Raw genomic sequence first — 16,815 nt, forward strand, 5'->3', positions numbered from 1 at the left:
AAATAACCTTCCAGTGACTTCCCATTATGCTTAGAACAAAATCCAAACTGTCAGAGACATGTGCAACTGTATGGCAACAAATTAAAAAACCTAAAGTAACTAGATGAGTAAATTCAAATATAAGTTACTAAAACTGACTCATGAAGAAATGTGAGTACTCCAATTACCAGAGAACATGGGATGAAGATTTAGAGAAATCACTGAAAAATATTCTAGATCCTGATGGATTTACAAATGTTTATCTAACCTTTGAAAACCAGCAAAGGAAATTCTAATGTGATTAAACATTAAATATTGCAGGCTGTAGAAAATGGTAGAAAGCTCCCCAATTCATTTCATGAAGTTAGCATAATTTTAATTTCAAAATCTGATGAAGATACTGTGAAAAAAAAAAAAGAAAATTATGGGCCCATCTAACTTTAAAGACAAAAGACTAGAAATATTAGCAAAAAGAACCAGAAAATTGGGGAGTGGGTGTAGCTCAGTGGTTGAGCGCCTCCTTCGCAAGTATGAGATTCTGGGTTCAATTCCTGATACCGCTTAAAAAAAAAAAGTACCAGAAAATGTACCAAAGGAAAAACAAATTAACATGTTATGACTAAATAGAGTTTATTCCAGGAATGTAACAATGGTTCAATATTAGGAAATCTATCAAATAACTTATTACATTAAAAAACTAAAGAAAAAAGCAATATGATCATATTAAAAGATGCTGAAAAGGTATTAGCTGAATTCACCAGCCATTCCAAAGAGTATATTCAAATGTCAACACACAAATGAAAAGATAATTCATTACTTATAGAAATGCAAAATAAAGTAAAAATGAGGTATCACTTTGTTTACATTAGACTGGTAAACAATTCTGGCAGACAAGCAAGAAAGGGACACTGCAGCCCTCGATATTCCCACCAGCATTTTTGGAAAGTGATATTGCAAATACTCTTTGACTGCAATTGGCACTTGGGAATCTACTGTACAGAAATAAAACTAGTGTATGAGCACATAAATCAGATATTTATTGTAACATTTGTCCTTGGAGGCAGGGTAGGGGTGAACTGAAAACTGATTGTCCATCAATACAGGAATGGTTGGGTGAATTAAAGAACATTTACACCATCAATTATTATGCAACAATTTAAGGGTAACACCAAGAAGAGCAAGTTGCAAAACAGTGTATAGAGCATGATTCCAATTTTGTAAAAACAGAGAATTATATGTGAATAAACATACCTATGTATATTTGTCTGTATGTAATTATGAATATGGTGAGAATATGGGCAGTGCGTGAGGGTACTTGGGGGTTTGGGGCAGAATAAAGGTAATATGGGGGAGTAAACAAAAAGGAAAAATATAGCAGTTACTGTCTCCCATAGAACATATATGTAAAATTGTTTCTGTTTTGCATTTCTATAAAAAAATTTTTAAACTAATTTTTAGAAGTTTCAATAGGATTATTCAGCAGTAAGTTCATTTCCTCTTTCCTTGGTCTCTCTGATTGCTTTAATCATTCCCCAGCTAGAGAAAGACAGCTTTGATTAGCAATGGCTCTTCAGGAACTTTGAAGATGCAAGTGAAATCTCAAATCAAACGTCCTGAATAAGTGTTCTTTGGGGTTAATCAAAACCTCTGAGGGAGTGGATATGGTTCAAGTGGTTGAGCACCTACTTCCCATATGGGAGATCCTGGGTTTGGTTCCCCATGCTTCCTAAAAACAAAAACAAACAACAAATGAGAAAAAACAATTTACGGGAGCCCATGTAGCTCAGTGGTTGAACGCCAGCTTCCCACTTATGAAGTCCTGGGTTCAATCCCCAGGGCAGTTCCTCAACAAAACAAAACACTTCTGAAAGAGTTAGTCAAAACTTCAGGGTATACTTGGATCTCTGTTTCAGAAAGCACTCTGGGAACTTGTAAATACCTGTTCTCAGGGTCCTGAGATGCAGATCTCCTGGTAGCACACATCACGTTTACTTGTATCACCAGGAATCCCATCCTTGGTCTCAAGAGCTGGGTTGAAACCCAGTGTCTGTAGTGTAGTGGTAGCTACAAGGTGGCTCGATGGCCTTGGCAGAGGAAATGGCAGATGCCATCACCTTTCTTTGCCAATGGAATCTCCATGTCCTGGAGTACCCAGATAGTTTGTCTTCAAACACTGCCCCACTGCTTCCTGGTGCCCCTTAAATATTCTACTTGTGCTATCACTTTGGGGTGTTAACTGTGTCTGCCACGGTTTCTCCCACTTAGAATGGCATATTTTTCAGATGCCGTGGTGTGGTTTGGTTTGGCAAGTGCAGCCCTTCTCTAAGTTCTTGGATTTCTGTTTGACCTTTGGTCATGAGTGGTTCTTGCTGAATTCAAGTGGGCAGTGGGGGAGGAACTATTTGAAGAGTTGAGGGAGAACATTGCTTGATGAAATTCAGTCATCTGCCTGTTCCTCACTGGACCTACACAACTGAATGTGGCTGGAGGAAAACCACACAACCAGGCTGCTTAATCCCACTTTAAACTCATTATCACCAGCCTCCACTGGTCCTCGATGCTGTCTGGCAAACCTACTCTACTTCCCCAGACCTTTCACTTTCCCCTTGTCCTAGGTGACACTCATCACTCTTCTGTCTTCTCAAATCTCCACTACTTCTAATCTACCCCCATTTACAGCCAAATTCCTCTGAAGAGTGTCTATATTTCCTTCCATTTTTATATACTTTATGTCCTTTCTCTTGAATCTATTCTAATCTGGCTTTTGCCCCCACCACTATGCTATAACTGCTCTTAGAGAGGTTTCCAATGTCACTAAATCCAATATTAATTTTTGGTCTTCCTCCTACTTCGTTTACCAGCAGCATTTAATAGTTAATTTCCCTCCTCTTTGAAACATTTTCTTGACTTGGCTTCAAGGACCTACACCCTCCTGGTTTCACTCCCATGGCTCTGGCAGTCTCTTCTCCTTTGCTATTTCCTCTACATCTGCCTAATAGCTAAACTTGGGAAAGTCCCAGGGCTCAGGCCTGGGACCTCTTCCCTCTGCTGCTCCTCTCACTCCTTAGGGGATTTCAGTGTCAGGACTTGACATGTCATTTGTATGCTGAGAACCCCCAATCTCACACCTTGGCCTGGATTTGTCTCTTGAACTTCACACTCCACAACCCACTGTCTAGTTGACATCTCCACCTAAACGTCTAGCAGACACCATTGTCAACTTATGTCCAAAGTGAGCCCTGATCAGCTTTCCTAACCTGCTCCTCCTGAAGTCTCCCTATCTCAAGAAATGGCAAGTTAACCCTGCCAGGGCTGAGACCAGGAACCTCACAGTCATCCTTGCCCCTCCTGCTTGTGGTGGGCTGAGGGGCAGCAAGCATTAACCAGGTTCTGAAGAATGGAGAAGGCTGCTTACTCTTGGATGTATTCACACAAGGTGTGAGGTTTGCCTCAGCAATGTGCTTCCTCGGACTGAGATGAGGGGAGTGGCTGCATTTTATTGTGAACATTGTCATATGTCTGGTATTTCTTTTGGCAATGGGTCTAGAATCTATGGAAGACCAAGAAACCAGAAGAAAACAAAGAACATGTCTGGGAATTTAACAAAGCATTTTATTCCACAGGAAGAAAAATGACGACTCTGATATGAGAAATAGATTAAAGAGTCTTAACAGACTGGTGATTGTAATAGTGTTTACACAGTGGAAAACCAGATATTTCACTTTCAGAATTTTATCAAGCAGCTACTATGGTATTTTGAGGCACAGATGATACTTAAAAACAGTGGCCCTGGAGTCTTCTGAATATTGACTTGAGCCCCCAAGTGGCAAGACACTCGGGCTGGGCAAGAGGCTGCTTTTCTTTTTGTTCTTTAGTGGACAGGCCCAGGGATAGAGAAACACCGACCTCTGGCTAGTCTTTCAGTGAGCAAAGAAAAGCAGCTCTGGTTAGGCAGCGATATGGGCTGGCCAACTGTACTGGGCCAGGGAAATGGGATGGCTTTTGGTTTCTCCTTGTTCAATTTCCCCTTTTTCAATCTATCTTACTTTTCTCAGAGAGGAACTGTGGATTTGAGGCAGCATGAAAATTGGCAGAAATTATCAAAGCAAAGTTTCAGACATGACAGGCTAAATACCAATTCAAAACGAAATGGGACAATCAAGGAGCCAAGGGCAGAGCCTGTTTCCTCCAAAGTTTTGGATTATTTCCTGGTGAACCAGGAAACCGCCCAAAGTCCCTGAAATGTTACTGCCATGCCTGGCAAGAAGACTGCCAGGGCAGAGGAGAGCTTGAGAAGTTCTCAATTTGCACCCCCACCAATCACCCAGCCCCACCCCATTTGTTCTTTGGATCCCATTTTAACACCTGCCTCTTCCAAGGCACAAATATTAATGACAGTGGTTGTGCAATCAAAGACAGTCAAGTATTTAAAGAGCTGATTAAAACCAGCCGGTGTCCTGGGAGGAGGGCATCTGAACACCTCAGCAGTCCTGGGAGCACCAGTCCTCATGCCGGCTCAGCCAGCTTGCTGCAGCAAGACTGAGAACACCCTGTTGCTACTGGGGTTGGAAAGCAGACTTCTTTAGTAATACTAAGCTCCTTAATCCAATAAAGAAACTGCAAGTGACTCCATTCCAGAAAGTGATAGAAGACTCACTGACACAAGCCATCACTCCTTCTGAGAATCTCATCTTTAAGAGATCATGATCTCAGGCAGTGTGTTACTGATGACAAAAACCACAAGCCAAACTTGGGGAGGGGGTGTATGTAGGGAGGATGGCTGGCAAGCAAGGCTGGGAGGAGTTAGCACTTGGCCATCCTGCTGTGCTCTTGTGTTTGAGAGGCGATACAATCATAACTACCACCCAGCAAGAAACAAACAAACAAATAATAAAACCCACCCAACTCTTCAAAAGCCAAGTTTCAATTTTGCAATCCACTAACTTAAGAGTTCAGTGACAACTATACAAAACCCTGGAGTTCAAGAGGACTGACCCTTGAAAACACCATTTAGCCAAAGCACTTCTGCTCTAGCTCCCTTCCACCTCTTTGAACACACACACCCATACACAAGGGAGATTAGCTTCATTTGTGTCTTGGAAGGATTTGGGCCATGAATTGTAGACACCAATACCTTCTACACATCCACTGATCCACCAAGTCATCTTAGGTCTTGGCTAGGTGTGACAAGGTGGTAAAACTGATTAGCTTTATTAAAATAAAAATTAAAAAATCATAAGGTAAGTCATTCATTCTAGAGTGAGGCCTCCCCCCTGCACCCACCATTTCCTTATTCCTTATAAAAAAAGGGAAACACTTAAAAACAAGACCCAAGCTGATCCAAGGAGAGGCCACTCAAACAAGGCCTTGCTGCTGGATGGAATTTAAAACCAAGAACAAGAGATGCTTTGGTCAAAAGAATTTCAAGGGTAAAGAGTGAATCCTGGTTCCAGGCAAAGTTTTTTACTTCTTTTTCTGAGACTCTCCTGGTCCTGGTATAACATCATGTGGCCTCTAGGGCTGGCTGTAGAGTTGAGCTAGCATGTGGCTTTATTAAAACACAGAAAAGAATCCCAGAACCTCCTTTGTTTTAGTTGCCCAGAGGAAAATATTATTGTGGATTTTTAATAGGTTAAAATAAATAGTTCAATGAGTTGTTATTTTTCCTTCTAAATCAACAGAGCCTACCAATGTTTCAAACTGACCCTCCTAATCATAACCTAAGAAACACTTTAAATGCTAATACTTTGTATATGTAGCAATGGACACACAATTTTACCTCAAAGTTTGTCAAGACTAGTTAGGAGAAAGCCACATAGATAGACCAAAAAAATAATAATTTGTGATAACTGAAGAACTATCTTTAAAGTGGGGTGACAAATTAAAAGTGGGCTACCAAGCCATTGTCCCACACCTCCTTCCCCAGGGCCAGCCCCAGCCTGGCTGGAGGGAGCTTTCAAGGGGTTGCTCCTCGATGGGTTGGGTCTCACCTCCATCCACTTTCCTGTGAATACTGCAGTTTCCAAAACTAACATACAACATTCTTCAACTTTCAAGAATGCCTTTTTATCAAGAGTACCCTGAATTAGATGTGTAGAATTAGTGCAATAGAAGATTCAATATAATTTAAAATTACTTTACAGTTAACAAATCTTTTCACACATCACAGGCCCTGTTCAGAATTGTTCCTATATATTTACAGACACACACAGTTATACATATATACATGTTAACAATATACAGGGCAATCTAAAAATTAGATTCATCTCAGTACATTTTTTTTTTTTTTTTTTTACGTTATTCAACCAATACCTTTTAAAAATTACTTACCCCTACCCTGAAGGGCCCCTGCCCCAGTTAACACAATCCTATTTTCTCCATCTGTGTTTACTTTCCCTTGTTCCTTTGTATCTTTCCCCCAAACCTTAGTCTGGTTTTGCCTCTAATTTAAATCTCTTAATTAGAGAGTGTGGGCCTCTTTCCTCTTACTGGTTTGGGGTTTGTGTCTTGGAAGCATCTCTCTCCAGCAGCTGGGATATTTCAGGAGTCCAGCTCCAACAGCTCCTCATTTTCATTGAGTCTTAACATAAGTTGCTGTTCATAGTAAAGGCTCTTTGCATAGTTTATTTCTTGTGATAATTTGACAGCGAGGACCTCAGATTTCACATGGACCTGAAGAACAGAAAAGAATGAGAAATCTTCCCCGTTTGCAAAGTGGGGAAACCAAATGGAATCATAGTACAGGAGCCATTTAACTTCCCCCAGGAAGCAGCTCCCAGACTGGCAGCAATGAGAACAATTTTTAAAAATTGTGGCAAAATATATGTAAGAGAAAAATGGCTATTTTAACAATGTGAAAGTGTACAATTCCAAGGCGTTAATTAAATTCTCAATCTTGTGCAATCATCACTGCTATCCATTTCCAAAACTTTTTTTATCACCCCAAACAAAAACTGTTCCCATTAAGCAATAACTCCCATCCCTCCAGCCCCAGTCCCTAACCTACTTTGTGCTCTATGAATTTCCCTATTCTAGACATTTTATATAAGTAGAAATCATACAATATTGTTTTTTTTGTGTTTGGTTTATTTCACTCAACTTAATGTCTTCCGGGTTTATCCATGTTGTCATGTGTGTCAGAACTTCATTCCCTTTTACAGCTCAATAATATTCCATTGTATCGATATATAACATTTTGTTTATTTATCTGCTGATAATATCTGCTTATCTGCTGATAAGTATCTGCTGACACTTGGGTTGTTGCTACCTTTTGGCTATGTGAAAAATGCTTCTATGAATACTGTGTACAAGTATCTTCTTGAGTCCTTGTTTTCAGTTCTTTTGGGTATATATTATATACCTAGGAGTGGGACTGCTGGGTTCAGGTGATAGTTCCATTTGGTATGGGTATACTGTTAAGAAATAATAGACTCATAGGATCCTATTCCTAGTTAATTGTGATTCAAAATTCTGGAGTGGATGCCTGGACTCTGCACTTTTAACATATTTCCCAGGTGACTGTACAGCCAATCCATAACTACCTGACCTGTAGGAATCCCTGTAACTAGGACCCAGTTTCCATTCTGAAGGTTGAGGATCTCAGTGAGACAAGAACAAAGGACTTCAACTATGGGACTGAAATCTAGACTCTGAGAATGCTCAAAGAAGAATCGGTAAACAAATGCCTTGAGGCCTTTCTTATCAAGAATGCTTCACTATTCACTTACCTTGAGATAGGCAAAAGCATACTTGAGCTGGCTCTCTGCTATGAAAGGAACTTATAGAAATACACACAATTTTGGGTACTTACTCTCTTCATCAATCATCCCTATGTTAAAGCCCACTGGTCATGGCAATGGCCCCAGGGAAGTTTGCACAAGCCAAAATAAACCCAAGTGCACTCCTGAGCAGGGGAAAGGTCAAGGGATTGAGGAGAGAGGCCCAATAAGGTTGGTTGCTATTTCTGATCTCTAGAAAGGGCCATTTTGAATGACATATTATTCTTGAGTGCAAACCCCAGCACACCAGGTGAAAAATGAGCACGACTAACACCTGGGTTTCATGAGAAGCACCAAGTCAGACTAGGGCTAGAAACAGGATGCTTCTTCACACATGCTTCTGCTATGCCCACAGTCCCTGTGAATAAGGGAGCAGAGCAGAGTGGTCTAGACTTCTAGCTATGGAGTCAGACCACCTGGGTTTGAACCCCTGCTCCTTCCTATGTTGGCCATTTGAGCTTTAGCTCATCCTCACCAAGCCCCCTTCACAGTACAGTGGGGACAATGACAACACATCACAGAATAATCCCTAAGAAGTACTTAGTCTACAGCCTGGTACATAGTTAGTCCTTAATGAATATTAGTTATTAATAGGAATTTTATTCTTTAAGTCCTGCTATAACTATACCTCAAAGGCTTTGGAAGTAAAGAATAAGTTTTGTTTACAAATATTTATTGAGCATTAATACTGAGTAGGGGTCTGTGCTGGGTATTACTTCTATATGAAGAAAAAGTTTCCATTGTTATAGGAGAAACAATAGGGAAACCAGGGAGTACTCTAGACTGTCTCAGACTCAACACACTGAAGAGTTACAGTTTAGGAATAAAAAAACCCTATGCATCATGTTAGTCGCCCTTCACAATGAAGTATTATTACCCACACTTGATTGATGGGTAACTGAGGCCCGAAGGTAGAGGAGCTTACACCCAGGGTCTCTGGCGGTAGAAATGGAGGGCCTCACCAGCCCACAAAGCCACAGTGAGCTCCTTCCTGGTCTAAGAAGTGTCCCAGGGGATTCATAACTGCCTGGCCAGATCTTCAAAATGAATTCCTATTGAAAAGAACTGAGAGAGGCCAAGACATTCGGGTCCCCCCTCTCTTGGAACCCCTGAATACACCTGTGCAGGGTGCTGAGAAGACAGACCAGGTGTGCACTCACCATTGGTTTCTGATGAGAAGGTCCTGGGATGGACACCCCACTGCTTGTGCTCACTGCTTTCTTGGTCACCTGCACATACACTTTCCCGTGGTCTTTGGAGACAAGGCAGTGGTAGAGGTCGTCATATTTGACTTCTAAAAAGATGGCTTCACGATCTACATAGTCGCCACTTTTCAGGAAGTAAACAGCCTTAGAGGAGATGAGCACACAGTAGCTATCGATGTTCTCCACAGCGATGAAGCTGCAAAGGAGAAGAGAAAATAGAAGAATGGCACGTGGAGCTTCTCCTTGCCCTAAGGTGACCATGTTAGTTAGTACTTGTCACTGAGACATGGGGGTGGGGTGGGGGTGGGGGGCTGTGTGCAGCCCAATGGCCTTTGGAGTCCTAGTACCTGAGCTTGGCTCCAGGTCCCCTCACTTACTCCCCACTGGGGCAGGTGGCTTACTTGCTTTGAGCCTTAGTTTCCTTGTGAGGAACTCACGTAAAGTCTGAAGCACATGTCCACAAGGAGTGCTCAATAAATGTCAGCTAATAACGACATAAACATTATCAATAATCAAAGCACTAATATTTTGTTAGATTTTTTTTTTTTTTTTTTTTTTTAGTGGAGAGTCTTTTGGTAGTTTAAGCTTAGAGAAAATTGTAAACAGTGCTTTGGTGGACAAAACAGAGGAAGAAAATATGATGTATTTAAATATTAAACTGAAGTAGCAGCTGAGAAAGTTCACTACATAGTATGGGGCAGGTAAATACTCAGAAGCAAGAAGACTTGGGCAAGGCAAGTGAAGACTGGAGGCAAAAGCAAAGTAAGATAGGCTTACCAAACTGTACATCATGAAAGATGGCACAATGTTCTAGCACTTGCCTACCTATGCCTATATCTTTTCTAGCACACTCTAACAGGAGGTCACCCAGCCCATCACCTCCAGGGATGGGGAAACTTATGAACCCATTCTTGTGTTGTAGGACAACTCTAAGAGTTAGGGAAGGCCATTTTAGGGAAAGCTGTGACCTTGATTTTCCTAACTTTTAGTCATTACTTCTAAGAAGCTTTAGGGCCACTCGAAAAAACAAAGCTAATTCCTCTTCCAAGGAGCTTACAGATTTAAAGTGGAAATTTATGCGCTTCAAACCTCTCTGCTCAGCTACTGAATGAAGAATAGTGAACCTTGGAAACTGACAGCTCTCCTGAGCCTGGCTGACTCCCTTGTATCTTGTGACAGCATTAACAACAGGGTTGGAACGTCAAGGGACAGTAGAAAAGAACAGATGACAGAATACAAAAAACGGCCAATGACTGGTTGTCAGTTCCAGCCTCCTGGGACTTGCTGTCCTGAGAAGAATTTCCAAAGAAGCTGCTCAGAGCCAACGCTCCACCTGGAGCTGTTCTGGGACCTGGGTCCCAGGACAGCTTTGTGCCAGGGTCAACGGCTGCAAAGTGCTCTGATGTGATGGTAGAGGCAAGTGGGGCATGAGGACGGACTGCCTGCTAGTCCCATCTGGGCTGCGCACTCTCCCTTCAGACCCAGCACCTTGCTTTCTCCATCTACATAAGCTTCCCCTAAATACCCCGGCCCCTTCCCCCCTTTGGAATATATACTGCATTCACGTTCAAAAGCACTGCTAGGGAAGCAGCTGGGCTCCTGGGTTCGTGTCCCGGGGCCTCCTTGTGAAGGCAGGCTTGCCTGCATGCTGCGGAGCGCTGCCCGGCCTGCAAGTGCCGCGGAGAGCCGACTCAGCGGTGACGCAACAAATAAAGGGAGATAAGCAAAAAAACACAGAAGAGCACGCATGGACACAGAGAGCAGACAGTGAGCAAGCCACTGGGGGGAGAGGAAATAAAATAAATAAATACAGACACAGAAGAACGCACAGAGACTGGACACAGAGAGTACACAGCATGCAAAAAAAGCCAAAAGGTGGGGGAAGGGGGGGGGGTGGGAATAAAAAAAAAAACCACTTCTTTGTGCTTGTTCTGTTTCCTAGATGCGAAGTCCAGTCTGCTTTTCCTCCCCCGCCAGATCTCAGGGCACTTACCTCTGAGCTGGCCACACAGCCAGGGCTCAGAACCTGCCTTGTTCCAGCTGCCATTTCAATGACAGTCACCATGACAAAGTTTGGGGTTTATTGTTCTATTCTCACTGGTTGGCAATGCCAAGAATGTAGATTTGTAAAGCCTTAATGCTGAAATTAGAAAGAGCTAGCATCTCTTCATGTTCAGGCTGCTTAATACAGACTTTTTCCCATCCCAGGCTCTAACAGCGTCAAGAGGGCAGCACTACCATTTAAACCAAATGAATGGAATCTAAAATAGCTGGATCAGGGGAAGAAAAGTGGAGAAAGGGAGAGCCCAGAAGAGATGAAAAAAGCAAGAGGACACCGAGAGAAGTGTCACAGGGCCAGCCAGAACTTACACACACTGCAATCCTTTCTTCCCCAAGGAAGCTAGCTCAAACACTGGAAAATGGCCCACAGTTTCTGAGCACAGTGGGTGCCCAGGGCATGGCAGATGAGACTGCAGGGACCTTGAGGAAGTTCCCCAATGTTGGCCTCCACAGTTGGGGTGAGATCAGGGCCTGTGCATAAAAATACCTGAGATTTTCTTTTCTTTAGTCCAATTTCCATCTTGTCACCCTTGCCTACTCTTCTACCCCACCTGGCACCTGCTACAGCTGACATTTCTGCATAGACTCCAGAAAGGGCCAAGGTCTTAGCATGGGGCAGATGCATTTATATCTGGGCCAGATTTACAGACATTAGTGCACTTCCCATTCTGGAACATTTTTAGAAGATTTAAAATAGACTCCTTTCCAAGATGGCACCAGTGGCACAAGTTATCAACCAAGCCAGAACTACTTCTGAAGGAAGAGTAGCTCTAAACTGGAATGCTGATCTAACAGATCTACTGGATGGTAGAGGACAGAGGTCACAGAGAAGAAACACAACAGGTTGAGCTGCCTGTGACACTGGCAGAGTTACTTGCCCTCTCTGTGACTCTGTCTCTTCATCTATCTAGCAGAGATGATAATGCTTACCAGCTTCCTTCCCCAAGTTATGCCAAAGGTCAAAAGCAATCCCAGTCATACATAGCTGTAAGGAGAGAAGAGCAGCTTTGTACACCTGTACAGGCCTCTAGTCTGTCGGCCCAGAGGGGGGCCCATTTAGGTCCTGAAAGTACTTTTGTTACTAACATTGTTTTGGACGTTTACACGAACTGCTCTAAAATCAAAACCGGAAGTTCAGAGCCAAGGATATCACAGAGTAGAAGGGGAGTCAGTTGCCTCTGCACAGCCTTGGGAGATGTGGAGACAGTGAGGCCACAGCAAAGGGAATCTTGGGTCCCTCACTGTGGTCTGAGCCATGAACCCAGATGGGGTTAACCAACAGCTCTGTCTCCCCATTTCCTCCTGGCATTTCCCTGGTTCCCCTGGCCTGCCCATAACCAGTGACCCAAACTTTGGGGTTTTAGTTTTACAAAATCTGGAATTTATAAGAAAGAATAATTTAAACTGAGCTCCTCATAACTCCTCCTCTATTGGAGACCAGTCCCCAACTCCTCCCTGGGCAGGAGAGCACCAACACAGCTTTCAGCTCTTTTCCTTTACTAGGCTGCTCCTGCCTTTATTCCTTTTTCCCTCAACACCACTGCAGATTGTTTCACTCCCTTCTTGGCCATCCATGTGAAAAAGGCTTGTTTTCCACAGACTTCCACTTAACCTTTCCTTGAGAAGACCACAGTTATGCCAAGGGTGTAGTAGCAGTGACATCTGTACACCCTGCTTCACGACCTGTCTACATACTGGCCTTTACACTCTTCATCCCCCAAATAAGCTTCACCCAGGAACTACTTCTGGCCCACGAGTGAGCAAATTATTGGAAAACTTCATGGAATGACACAGAGGGAGAAAGCAAATGTGGTCTCAGGTCAATCCTCAGTACAACAATATATTATTAACTCAGAGGGTGGGAAAATGAAAATAAGTGGCCAGAAACACAAAGCATCTGCATATTTTTGACATACAGAGAACTAGATAAGTCAACCCTGTGGTCTGTTGGCACATTTTAGACTGCTACATATACTATAATTGATTCTATAGAAGAGGAGTATTTTTAAACAATCTTAAAACTTCAATTGTTTTTGTTTCCCCTTAAGAAGAGAAAGAGGGCCCTCTGATCTTGGGATCAAGGTCAGGAAGTTTCCAGTGAGAGCACATGCCTTCCACCACTCTTCAGGACGGTGGGTGTCAACCGTGGGTGCACCTGTTAAGATTAAATGCCACTCGTGGTCTTACCAACAACACCAGCGTCAGCACTCTTAGTCTGTGGCAGGTAATGATGTTCTCTAAGTACGTGGAACTGGCCACGGCTGCCTGCCCTTGCTGCCAAACAGCTTTGCTTCTCACTAGCCAGGTGGCTTTGCTCACAGCTTCCTACCCTTCTCTGAAGACCCAGTATCCTAACACCTGCTCTGCAGGGCCACTGGGATGATCAGAGTTAATAGAAGAGCCCAAAAGAGCAGATGCGCCGTCCATGACGACTGCTGTTATCTCCTTCTCCTGTTGAGAAAAAATGACAAGCTGTCCCGATCCTGTGGGGGAGGATCCCATTGCAAGTCTGCCAATCTGCTCATCCACAGGCCAGAGAAAGGGGTGCCCTTCCAGTATACCATGTGGAAAACAAGGTCAGGACTGATTTCTCCTTGGGGAGGGGGGATCTGCCAAACATTTGTGTCAACCACCCTCTTTTCAGTTGGTTAACTTTATTTTTCTCCTGCTTTTTTTTGTTTCTTAATGTGATGATTATATTCAAGTTCTACTCACGTTGGAGTTACTTCAAAATCAGAAAAGTTCTGAGTCATCTCGCTGTACAAGCACTCCCGGATCAGGTTCCTCCACCCCAAGTGACACCTGCACCAACTCCATACGGGACTCCCAAATCTGGGTCGGAGAATAGGTTTCACTCTGAGTGTCAGAACATTGCCACAAAAGTGTCCCACAAGTGTCTCCCACTCCATATGTGCAGAGCAGAGCTGTCCTTTTCTTCTCTAGTTCTCTCCTCCTGCAGCACTGCCCTTCTGACTCAACGGTATCTCCCTTCAACCAAGAGTCCTTCTCAACTCCTCCTTCTTACTCAGATTTAACCAGTCAGCAGAGTTTACCTATGCTGCCTCCTAAACACCTCCCAAATCTGTCCCCTTCTAGTTACCTGCATTGCCAATGTGTCCAGGCCTCATCATCTTGCACTTGGATTACTCTGAGGGCCTCCTAAGTGGTTTTTTGCCTCTAGTCTCTGCAACTCTGATCCATTTCTCTGCTGCCTACAAGGTAACTTTTTTTTTTTTAAAGATTGACTAATGGACTGATTTTTCTCCCCTTCCCCTCCTCCCACCCTGCTGTTTTTGCTGTCTATGTTATCTTCTCTTCTCATTTTCTCTCCTTTAGGATTCACCAGAATTTGATCCTGGGGACCTCTGATGTGGATAGAGGTTCCCTGTCAATTGTACCTCCTCAGTTCCTGGTTTCTGCTGTGCTTCACCTTGACTCTCCCCTTGTCTCTCTTTGGATGCGCCATCATCTTGCTGCGTGACTCACTTGCGGGGGCACTGGTTCATCCTATGGGCACTCATACAGGCACTAGCTTACTACGCGGGCACTCGTACAGACACTGGCTGGCCGCGCAGGCACGCTTTCTCTTATTCTTTTTCACCAGGAGACCCAAAGTATCGAACCTAGGTCCTCCCATGTGGTAGTCAGAAGCTCTATCATTTGAGCCACATCCGCTTCCCTACAAGGTAACAGTTTTAACACATAATTTTGAGCACACTCCCCTTCTTCAAAACCTTGCTATGCCTACAGAAGAGGTAAACTTAGCACGGCCTTTAAGGTAAGGCCTTGAGAACTGGCCTTGCAATCCACCTTACCAGCTCCACAACCTCTGCTCCTTCCCTCCCACACATATGCTGCCACCATACTTGGCTAGTCAGAATTCTCTTGGTGTGCCACTGGTTCTTCTACCGCCACACCTTTATCCAGCACTCCTCTTTGCTGATGTGCCTTTCTCCCTCTCTGCCTGACACATTCCTCTTTGACCTGCAAAATCAGGTCAAATTGTCCACAATCTCCTTTGTGAAGCATGCTCTAGCTTTCCAGGCATAAATTAGTCACTTCCCCTCTGTGGTCTCATAATACATCATTCATACTTATATTCTAACAGCAATCATATGGTACAGGTAATTGGTAGTACATAGTCTGCTTCCCCTGCCTGCTAGACTGGGAACTCATTGAGAACAAAGCAAATTTCTTATTTGTCCTGGCATATAGTAGGAGTCAATAAATTTGTTAGGAAGTTTCAGAAAATGACAGTGAAATTACATTGCATGGTCCAATGGAATTTGGCAGTACGCATGCAGCTTTGGATGTTGGAAATGTGTTACCCAGTAGAAAAGTGTAAGAATTCTCTCAGAACTCTTGGCTTAACCTATCAAAGATTTAGTAAGCCATTAACTTTTATCAGAATAGCTGGCTAATCTGCCAAATGCAACTTTAAAAAACTCAGTGACATATCAAAGAATACCTAATTTCCTAGGTATTGATGGTTAGTGAAAGATTATTTCCTGGTGTGGAAAATGGAAGGTAATGAATTCTAGCCCATTCTTCAAAAGAACCAGTTCTTTTGTTTTGAGGCTGTATATATTAATATAAGGTTTACATTTATAATTTTATGCTATTAGAATCAACACAATAGCCTGTGTTCAAAACAAACAAAAATCTGATTGTAGAAAATGGCTCATGCAGAGATAAAGCACATTGAACTAAGATTTCTTAAACTAATATTTTATATGAAAAGATCTCCAAGACTATTACAGAGTGATTAGAGTTATACACCAGTATACAATAGGTTCCCTATTGCGTAAATGATAGAAATGAGATGCTATTTTAGACCTACTGGTCTCTCTCTTTCTGTATGGGCAATTTCTCTGGAAAGATAGACAACCTATTAAAACACTTTTAACAGTATCTTTACAAAGGGGGCAAGAAGGGAGAATTTCACTCTTGATTTTATTTCTGTACTCTTTGTATTTGCTAACTATGCATGGGAATTTATTTCTTTAAAAAGAGAAAGGAGTTATCTAGCTTGGCTAGTGGACTTACAGGCTATTTTTGTTTCCCCTTTTATACTTTTCTATACATGAAAAAACCCTCATAAATGTTATTTTCTAAAACCACACTTCAAAAGTACAATTCATTTGTCAACTCAATTCCAGAGAACTACACATTAGAGCAAATTCCAAGGTCATGTGGGGTGCTCATGAGCATCTTTCTTGACAAAGTCAGACTTAAAGTCTTAGCATGTAACTTTGCCTGCAGTGAAGCATTGCAGATAAGACAGTTACACAGTTGTTGTTTTTTTAATGAAAATGAGAGTAATGGCCATAAAGACAAAATAATTTTATCATGGAGAGTACATTTTACTTTAACATCATCTTAACCCAGGATCATATTTCAAAACCAAAACTGAGAAAAATGGGAAACAACAGTAATTCTGAAACATACCAGAGTATTATTTGATAAATTTAAAACTGAAGTCTTTTCAGTTTGTCAGACCTTAAATCATATGTCAGTAACTATCTTTTTAATACTAATTAATTAAAGAAAATTTTTAAAAAATGATACGGAACTCAATCTGGGAGAACAAAGTTGAAGTAACCACAGCACTGGGGACTTTGTGGGGTTTTAACTACATCGGGAAGTAATTACACAACATTTTCCAGAAGTGAAACAGTAAGTCTAACTGGAAAAAAATGTGGAAACATTTAGTTAGAACAGTAGAGCAAGGTATTAAAGACCCTTTTAAGGGGTTAACTCTAAAGGAAAATATGCAAATAATTAGGTCTTTA

General features: G+C 42.4%; 1 protein-coding gene across 6 annotated transcripts in view; it reads right to left on the reverse strand.

The window, feature by feature from the left end:
- Nucleotides 1-16,815, reverse strand: part of VPS13D (vacuolar protein sorting 13 homolog D) — a 311,480-nt gene that overhangs the window by 19,320 nt on the left and 275,345 nt on the right. For 2 of the 6 annotated variants that reach the window (XR_009187314.2, XR_009187312.2), the window contains 3 exons: nt 8,918-9,158; nt 6,469-6,651; nt 593-1,705 (listed from right to left, as the gene is read on the reverse strand). Coding sequence is in view for 2 of the 6 variants with exons in the window: in XM_058304369.2 (XP_058160352.1) it covers nt 6,520-6,651; nt 8,918-9,158 (373 nt within the window). In the remaining 4 variants the exon portion in view is untranslated. Of the gene's footprint in view, nt 1-592; nt 1,706-3,571; nt 6,652-8,917; nt 9,159-16,815 lie in introns of those variants that run through there. The other 4 variants (XM_058304369.2, XM_058304368.2, XR_009187313.2 and 1 more) reach the window with 3 other exon arrangements.

Source organism: Dasypus novemcinctus, chromosome 9 (assembly GCF_030445035.2).
Source record: "Dasypus novemcinctus isolate mDasNov1 chromosome 9, mDasNov1.1.hap2, whole genome shotgun sequence".
In the NCBI taxonomy this organism is placed as follows: domain Eukaryota; kingdom Metazoa; phylum Chordata; class Mammalia; order Cingulata; family Dasypodidae; genus Dasypus; species Dasypus novemcinctus.